Source organism: Crinia signifera, chromosome 8 (assembly GCF_055691185.1).
Source record: "Crinia signifera chromosome 8, ASM5569118v1, whole genome shotgun sequence".
In the NCBI taxonomy this organism is placed as follows: Eukaryota; Metazoa; Chordata; class Amphibia; order Anura; family Myobatrachidae; genus Crinia; species Crinia signifera.
This window is the reverse complement of record NC_139224.1, coordinates 43,691,683-43,701,062: the sequence shown is the minus strand read 5'-3', so window position 1 is coordinate 43,701,062 and position 9,380 is coordinate 43,691,683. Positions and strand designations below refer to the sequence as shown.

At 50.6% G+C, this 9,380-nt stretch overlaps 1 protein-coding gene across 1 annotated transcript; it reads right to left on the bottom strand.

Annotated features, from left to right (window-relative positions):
- Positions 1–243: 243 nt before the first annotated feature.
- On the bottom strand, positions 244–6,809 carry PDE12 (phosphodiesterase 12). The gene is made up of 3 exons (XM_083156243.1): positions 5,372–6,809; positions 1,789–1,867; positions 244–767 (listed from the first exon to the last, which is right to left on the bottom strand). The coding sequence occupies exons 1-3, from the start codon at positions 6,536–6,538 to the stop codon at positions 325–327; spliced, it is 1,689 nt and encodes a 562-aa protein (XP_083012369.1). The 5' UTR covers positions 6,539–6,809; the 3' UTR covers positions 244–324.
- Between the last annotated feature and the right edge of the window lie 2,571 nt (positions 6,810–9,380).

The window sequence follows — 9,380 nt, the reverse complement described above, 5'->3', positions numbered from 1 at the left end:
GCTCAGTGGCCACAAGGTAAGTAAATACAATGGGGGTGTAGCGTGGATTGCCACAAACCACATTACACCTCCCCGCGGGGATCTCCATGCAACACACCCTGCACATGTTTTAGATACGCCACTAGCTTTATAAGTGCAATGATATAGTACACTGCATGTCAGTGCTAGATCAGATCCTCATCTGGCAAATGATGTGTAATCCGGGATGTGCAGTATATGCAGTAACATAGAAGGAAGACGAGCAATGCTGAAGACATTTTATGGTAGGAGTAGTCACTACCTGCAGCATTTACTTTACATTTTATCTACACACATCAAGTCTTCTTACTTCCATTTTAAGTCGCAGACAAGTGCTATATGGTCAGAAGGGTGGGAAACGCTAGGTAGGGCCTGGTGACTTGTGACTTCTTCATGACTCGGCATAGGAATGATCTGTTCCACTTCTAAATGATCAGAGTCAATAAATATATAATCTAGACAGCCGTGGAATCCTCCGACATAGTTGGTGTAAGCAGGTTCCCCGCACGCGCTCTTTAATTTCAGTGGGTGGCTGAGAGACATATTGCAGCGTTCCTCCTCTCCGTTAGACATCCAGTCTTCGTGGTCCTCGGAGATGGTTCCATCTCTTACAAAGCTGTACATACCCGTGGAGGGCGTGCTATTAAAGTCTCCACCGAATATGATGGGAATGCCTGGGTACAGTTCATAAGCCACGTGTCTGATGTGAGTTAGAGCCACGGCTATTTGAATTAATCGGATGTTGCCCCCTGGAAATAGAAAGAAAAGAGCCACAATTAAAGAAAGAATTTGTGTCGCTGGCTGGTTTATGCCATCTGCCACCGCCCCCCTCATTAGTTTTGGCAACTGCATCCACCAAAAATAAGCTTCTTTTCCGCGTATGCCCAACCCAGAATTGGACTAAGTCTGTCTGCCTCAAAATAGGATGGACGTACTGTATGCAATAGAGTAAACTTACATCTGCGCATGCTGTATGCAGGGGAAGCACTCGGGGTCAGCAAACTCCAGGCTGAGGCACAGGCAGACTGGGAGGCCGGTCATGATGTGCCGGGGCAGTCCACCTGGAATTATTCCCACCTTATCCTTCAGTATTATGTTTCTGAGGATGCCCCTCCCTGCCTCCTCCATCAGTTGGAGCACCACAAGGCTCAGTTCTAGACCCGCTGCCAGTTGATCCATGCTAGTATTTCTGTCATTACATCATTGATGCTGCATCACGAACTCAAGCTTAATGTTTTTTTTATTCTTTTAAAACTTAGCTATTCATCTTTCCAGCCTACCTGACATCTCTACTGCTACTGAGGGCACCAATAAATCCTGAATCCCACACACTGACTAATGCAGTTAGTGGTCTTCCCTAACCAGACCTACAAAGCAATGTGCTGGAATGTCTCATTTCTCCACTGCAATCTGCCTGGACGAATATGCAAAATCTGCCACTTAGCCTAATGTATCAAACTCTGATTGTCCTGTACACTGTAAGTACATGAGCAGGGTCCTCCTACTTCGTTATACATTTGCTAATTACCAGGATTACTTTATTATCATGATTCATACAAATTTTAGTGCTCTGGGGAGTAGGCTGGTGCAATGTAAGTAAATGATAATATACTTATTAATATCTATGTGTATAGCTTCTTACTCTTAGAGAGGCGGTTGTATTAAAAATGGTCTTTCTGATTCTCGATAGCAGGGGAATCATAATGGGGACAATTGGAGAGGATAGAGAGGATTACTGATTGGTAGATCGGGTCTGCAGCAGTAACTCACCTTTTGGGTGGAAGTAAAGATGGGTGTTTGCGACGCATATTTTTCTAGATGGATCGTTTGTTGACTGAAGAACAGATACCTACGTATAATAAAGTAAAACATTTCTAAGTATAATATTTATAAACTAATTCACATTTATACTATACAGTATTTAGCGAGTTTAACAGCAACATTGCTACTGAAGGGGTATATTCAATGCCCTCTGGGCGAGCTCTGATGATGGTGAGCAGTGCCGATAGCTCGCGGTCAGTATTCAACTGACCCCCTTCACTCACTGTTTCCACCTCGCTGGGTCTTTTCAGCGAGGTGGATATGGCGAGTGCGGCCGTCATAATGGCGGGGCTCGCCAATATATGCAGCGGGCTCAATGCATTTGTGGCAAACCTCGCCGGTCCCTCGGAGCATTGCATGCAGCAAAGGGGTTAGATGGCGAAGATGGCTTGTTTCCCGCGATCCTTGCAGCACAAACCTCCTTGCCTGCAGCATTGAATACCACACAAAGGGTTAAATGGTAACTGCACATTGTTAGTAAATAACCGCTACAAAACAAAGCTTACAGTAATGTTGGGCACACACAGGGCGATTCCCAGCACTGCCAATATTGCTAACTAGATCGGCGGTGCATATCATTAACAGCATCACCCAGTGTGTACCAAGTTTACTCGAATCACCCTGATCCCCAATTATCTCATATAAAACTGTGCAGTTTGAGTTAGCAGCATAAATACACAAAACACAAGTGTGTAGTTCCACCCCTTACCTACAAATCACCCCCTACTGTGCTATTAATATCATTCATGTGTTGGCAATGGAGGCTCAGCAGTACAGTAGATTAATGTTATTAAAGTGTGAGAATATAAAGATGGGCACAAAAGGCTGAAGTTAGCCAAACCAGTGTTGGGCCAGGCACAATACAATTGGGTCACATTCAAGTGTCAAATTAGTTGCCTAAAACAAGTTCAAGCGTGCAAATATACAGCTACTTATTAATAATGGTAAATTATGGGGCGTGTACCCACTTTGCCAGCATATTTCATGCCCAAACTAGTGATGGGCCATGCTAAATACAACTTGGTCATATGTAAGTGACCACCCTCTGTTGATGTCAGATGGCAAATTTGTGGCCCAACACATCCATGTTCTGAATAAGAAGCTGTAGCTCGAATAAGAAGCCTCGTGATGGGAACGTGGTTGGTACATGCCATTAATTGCAGAGAGTGGTGCCAGCTTTATGCTGCCTTAGGGAAGGGATCACCAGGCTTAGGGGAATATTGACATTACAGAATGCAAATGCTGCAGATGTGCCAACACACCCATGTTCCTCAGGGGATCAAACTCTGGTTTTCTTATTATCCCACTACATCTGGAATCGTTCAGGTACTCTGCCCGTTCAACCGTGGAACTAGAGACCCCAGTATGTCCTGTCATTACTTACAATACCATAGGTTTCCTGGCCCAGCTTGTTTTGGAACTATGGGGCAGATGTATTAAGCTTTAACAAGAGATAAATCCAAGTGTGATAAGGAGAGATAAACGTCCAGCCAATCACCTGCTAACTAATACCCCATTTACACCAATACGCCGGGTCGCACCCGGCATTTTTAGACCCAGGTTCAAGCCGGGTGCGACCCGGCGTTTAGTGCCATTTACACTGGGCGGACAGCCTGACCCGCACCCGCTCCCCCCGGAGCTTGGAGATGACAGCGCGATGTCATCTCCAAGCGCCAATCACCGCCGCCGGACCGGAACGCTGCTGGGGGCAGCCCAGCACTAAGGTAAGCTGCTAGGCTGCCCCCAGTCCCCGCGCACACTCCCCCCACCGTCGCACAGGAGGTGAATGGATGCCGCACATAGGCATCCGTTCACCTCCCTCCCCCGCCGCCGCTGCTGCTGCTGTCTGCAGGGTATAGCAGACAGCAGCGCCGGCTGTCAGTGACTGTCAGGCTGACAACCCGTCCAACCTGCGGACGCTGTGGTCCGCAGGTTGGACGTTCCCCATTCATGTAAATGGGAGCCGGGTCATCCGACCCGGCGTTCCCATTTACACCGCCCTCTACCCAGGTCCTAGCCGTGTTCTACCCAGGTCAGGACCTGGGTAGAAGTCCCGTGTAAAGGGACACGGCATTAGGGATTTACACCGCCGAAGATCCGGGTCTGACCCGCCGCTGACCCAGATTTTTCGGCGGTGTAAAAGGGGTATGACATGTTACAGCCTGTGTTTGAAAAAAGTCAGTAAGGAGCTGATTGGCTGGACGTTTATCTATCTTGCATTTATCTCTTGTTAAGGCTTAATTCATCTGCCCCTATAAATCCCAGCAACATCTTCAGTCAGGATTTAGAACCTCACAGGTTCTCAGTTCCAGGCTGCTGTGGGACTACATATCCCAGCATGTCCTGTAATGATTTCTAATCCCATTTGAGATAGAAGGCAATAGGATACCTGCCACAATCTGTTAGATGTATAATCCCAGCATGTCCTGTCAGGATGTGGAATCACCTAGGTCACTCGTGGAACTACAGATCCCATCTTGTCCTTTCAGGATGTGCAATCACCTAGGTCACTCATGGAACTATAATCCCAGCATGTCCTGTCAGGATGTGCAATCACCTAGGTCACTTGTGGAACTATAAATCCCAGCATGTCCTCTCAGGATGTGCAATCACCTAGGTCACTTATGGAACTATAAATCCCCGCATGTCCTGTCAGGATGTGGAATGATCTAGGTTCCCTGTGCCAGTCTGTCTATAGGTGCCAGCATTTCATGGCATCATTTGCAATCACCAAGGTTCCTTGTCCCAGTCTGTTGTGGAAAAATAGATCCCTGCATGTCCTGTCAGGATGTGGAATCACCTAGGTCACTTGTGGAACTATAAATTTCCAGCATGTCCTGTCAGGATGTGGAATCCCCTAAGTACCATTAGATCCAAGCATGTCCTGTCAGGATGTGGAATGGCCTAGGTACCATGTGGAACTACAAATCCCAGCATTTTCTGTCAGGATGTAAAATCCCCTAGGGAACCCTGTGGAACTACTGATCCCAGCACGTCCCGTCAGGATGTGAAATCCCCTAGGGTACCCTGTGGAACTACAGATCCCAGCACATCATGTCAGGATGTGGAATCACCTAGGTCCCTTGTGGAACTATAAATCCCAGTTTGTCCTGTCAGGATGTGCAATCACCTAGGGTGACCTGTTGTGGAAAAATAGATCCTTGCATGTCCTGTCAGTATGTGGAATTCACTAGGTCCCCTGTGAAACTATAGATCCCAACATGTTCTGTCAGGATGTGGAAACCCTTAAGTACCATTAGATCCCAGCATGTCCTGTCAGGATGTGGAAACCCTTAAGTACCATTAGATCCCCGCATGTCCTGTCAGGATGTGGAATCCCCTAAGTCCCGTGGAACTACAGATCCCAGCATGACCTATCACGATGTGGAATCCCCTGGGGTCCCCTGTGGAACTACTGATCCCAGCACGTCTTGTCTGGATGTTAAATCCCCTAGGGTCCCCTGTGGAACTACAGATCCCAGCATGTCCCGTTTCTCTCTATAGTATAACCCCTAGGCGGCCGGTCTATTACCTGCAGGGCGGAGGACCTCTGCAGAACCTTCTCCTTGGCGCCCGGGTACCGGGAGAGCCGCTCCAGCAGCGGCCGGTGCAGCGGGTCCCCGGTCAGAGCCTCCCCGATCAGGACGTCGTGCTGGCTGCACAGGCGGTAGCGGCTGCGGCGGTAGAAGGTGGCCAGGCCCTCGTGCTGCTTGTCCTTGAGGCGAAAGACCCCGTCCAGGCCGAAGGCCTCCAGCGCCGGGGCCAGGCTGTCGGAGAAGACGCTGCGGTCCACCTCCTGCAGGCAGAGCAGGTCGGCCCGGTAGCCGCTCAGCTCCTTACGGAGGAGGCAGTGGCGGTACTCCAGCTCCAGGGCGTAAGGGGCGCAGTACGGGAAGAGCACGGTGCGGGCCTGCTCGGTCTGCGCATACACGTCGGCCAGCACGTTGTAAGACACGGCCCGGATCACCGGCTCCTCCACCGGCCGCTGCGTGTACAGGTGCCGCTGGTCGAAGGTGCAGGCTCCCGGCCCGGCCTCCACGGGGCCCTCTACCTCCAGCTCCCGGCTCTCCCCGAGCCTCTCTCCGTCCCCCGGCGTGCAGCGCAGCTTCAGCCGCAGGCCGATGTCTCCGACGGCCGGGACGTAGACCCGTTCCCGTCCGGCCTCCACCCACTCCTCCTCGGCCGGCCGCTCAGGCGAGTCCCCGGCTCCCGCCGCGGCCTGCTTGTACCACACGCACGGGGAGCGCTCCGGCTCGGCGAACTCCAGGCAGAGGCGAGGGCAGACGGGGAAGCCGGCCATGACATGCCGGGGCAGGCCCAGCGAGTGGCAGGTCGGCGGGTTCCGCTCCACCCGGTAGACGAGGTTCCCCACCAGCAGCTCGGCCCCGTCCTGCCAGGCCTCGGAGTTGGGCGCCGCCTCGGGCACCGGCTGGCCTTGGAAGAAGAGTCGCACGGGTGGCCCCGGCGTGGGGGGCTCCTTCCTTTTCTTGCTCTTGGTGGCGCTGGCGGAGATCCGGGCCAGGGCCTTGCCCAGGGGCTCGCCTTGCTCCCGCTGCAGCTGCCGGTGGGAGCCGGACAGGGTGAGGGAGATGGTCAGCTTGGTATCGGAGGGGACGGCCCTCACCACCGCCTTCTCCATGCTGCCCGCGGCCAGGCCCAGCGCCCTGCACAGCCTCAGCCACCGGTGTGAGGCGCTCATTGCACCGCCCTCTGCTGGTCCGTCAGGCAGGCGACGGCTTCCGGGCACCGCAGCACGTGCGCTAGTGGTGGGAACTGGGAAGAACTGTCAGCCTTCCCGAACCTCTCACCCCATTCCTCCCCTGTATCTACACCCTCTGCACCCAGTGTGTCCTTGCTACTAGTCACAGAGGGCACTGGCACTGTTAAGTACAGGGAATAGAAGCCTAATAGCCCTAGGGGGCGTTGCTAGATATCATATGTGTGGGCCACATAGACATGATGGGGCCCCGGTAGCTTAGAGATCCTGCCCAACTGGTACTAACAGTTTTATCATCACTAAACTGGCACAGTGACATGCGAGCTGGCAACCATTTCCAGACTCATGCCACGGTGCCCTCCAACGTAGAGTCAGCCATGGGCCATCCATGGTCAGGGGCCATCCATGGTCAGCAACCATCAATGGTCAGATGGCCATGGTCAAAGTTTTCGCCAATTTTTAAAGACCACTGGTGTCTGTTCTTGAATGGTGTCTGTTCTTGAATGGTAGGTTGTAGTCCTGTAATGCATACAAGACAAGCCATCAATGGCACAACTCTTGAAGGTTTCTTACCAATGGTGAGAAACCATCAAACTTTGTCAGGACGCCCATCATTTGTATGAAAAGCTTTGCCCATAGCAATGTTTGGTACTTATGTATTATCTGGACTCCCATGTTAAATGCACCCCATTTTTTCATACCCCTACTATCCAACTACGCATGGAGTTGATTTTATATAGTGTGGCGAGCGCAGCGAGCCACCGTGCTCGAAGCGTGGTGAGCGGACGCGGTCTCATAAGAAAAACGGGAGTCCAGATATTACATAAGTACCCAATGTTTTATAATTGCCTCATTGTTATAATTCCCAACATATTCGGTTTTCTTTTGGTCCCTGCGCACTGACCCACGTTGTACGGGGTTAGCTGCTTCACTCTCCGGGTGACTGGTCCGGTACGGGGTTGAGCAAATAGTAGGTATGTCGAATGATGCGCTCTACCCCTTTTATATCCCTTTGATTCCTTTTTGAATAAAAGGTGTTGGCGTGGTTGGTAGAATGGGGAATGAATAGGAATAAAACAAATGGGCAGGTGATATTGTGCAACAAAAAAAAACTTTTACTTGGTAAAGGGTTTTGTTACAAAACAATAGGGTGCAGGGTAACACGTAAATAAATGCTTGTGCAGTATATTACATGCGGGTATATTAAGCATGCAGGGTTGACTCCTAAATGTTCTAAGAGTCTTAGTTCATGCGGGTAAAGAGGGGGGGGGTCCGGAGTAAGGTGTCCGTCCGAGAGGAGGTAACCGGTCGGGTCCCGGGAGTTCCCGTGGTTGCGGCGTCCCGCTGTGCCACGTCCCGGTTGTTGTGCTGCTGCTGACCGGCTGTCGGGGGTAGCTCGGTGTTTCGGAGGGTGAGGGGCCGTCTCAACAGGCGGTGATGGTGGACGTCACTGGGGTGGGGGTTAGTGGTGGCAGGTCCGGTCACTCCTTATGTCCTTTCTCCCGTTGAGACGGCCCCTCACCCTCCGAAACACCGAGCTACCCCCGACAGCCGGTCAGCAGCAGCACAACAACCGGGACGTGGCACAGCGGGACGCCGCAACCACGGGAACTCCCGGGACCCGACCGGTTACCTCCTCTCGGACAGACACCTTACTCCGGACCCCCCCCCTTTACCCGCATGAACTAAGACTCTTAGAACATTTAGGAGTCAACCCTGCATGCTTAATATACCCGCATGTAATATACTGCACAAGCATTTATTTACGTGTTACCCTGCACCCTATTGTTTTGTAACAAAACCCTTTACCAAGTAAAAGTTTTTTTTTTGTTGCACAATATCACCTGCCCATTTGTTTTATTCCTATTCATTCCCCATTCTACCAACCACGCCAACACCTTTTATTCAAAAAGGAATCAAAGGGATATAAAAGGGGTAGAGCGCATCATTCAACACACCTACTATTTTCATAATTCCCAACATGTTTGCCACGCTATCGGGATGGCGGACATGACCATGCCGCCCTGAGGCTGTTTTCTTGTCAGGGTGGAGATGTTCCTTATTTTTATGTATACATTTAGAGGATTTGCCAAACCTCCATCCTGTGGGACCATAAAGTCCTGAACTGGACAGCACAATGGAATCCTTGCTTAAATCAAGACTGTCCTGCTGAAATCATGAGAGCTGAGAGGTGCACCTTTGTACCGACCGAGGCGTGAATGAACATAAGTGCCATACATGTCTGGGAGACTTCTGTATCCTAATGGGCTCCAAAACAGATAGACTACCTTTCCATATCCTCTTGTGCGAAAAAATTGCAGAGGCCGAACTACCATTGGTGCAGCAGGTGCATTGGGCCCACTGCTGCCCAAACTAGCAGCTTTCACCCCTGTCACACACCCAAATTATACTTTGCACCTGGACCCGCTACAAGTTTCACCACTGATACATTGTGTCATCAAAGACAGGATCCCGTTCCCTTGTTCGCTCCTAGCGATATCCCTGCCACCAGTGTGCTCTAGTGCATCCGCCTCCCACCAGCAGTTCTATTTCTTTATGCTCCCACTTATTGGGTACAAGTTCCGTGAGCGCTGATTCATTTCCTACTCTCCCCACTATTTGCTTTTGCTATGAATGGTGATTACCGCTAACCCTTCAGTCCTTCAGTAATGTTAATGAAGGAAATTATTTCTGTAAAGTTCTGTGAAATATGTATAAGCTTAATAAATAACTTGATAAATAAAGTTTGTGTTTTATTGTTCTCCCATGTACATGTGTTCGCACAGGGGACCGATGTTTATGTTCTGCACATATTCGCATATCT

Coding starts and splice junctions, on each gene's coding strand:
- PDE12 (XM_083156243.1), bottom strand. CDS start 6,538: ATGAGCGCCTCACACCGGTGGCTGAGGCTGTGCAGGGCGCTGGGCCTG. Junction 1,868..5,371: donor AGAGGTCCTCCGCCCTGCAG/GTAATAGACCGG, acceptor TATTATACGTAG/GTATCTGTTCTTCAGTCAAC. Junction 768..1,788: donor TCTTTACTTCCACCCAAAAG/GTGAGTTACTGC, acceptor TTCTATTTCCAG/GGGGCAACATCCGATTAATT.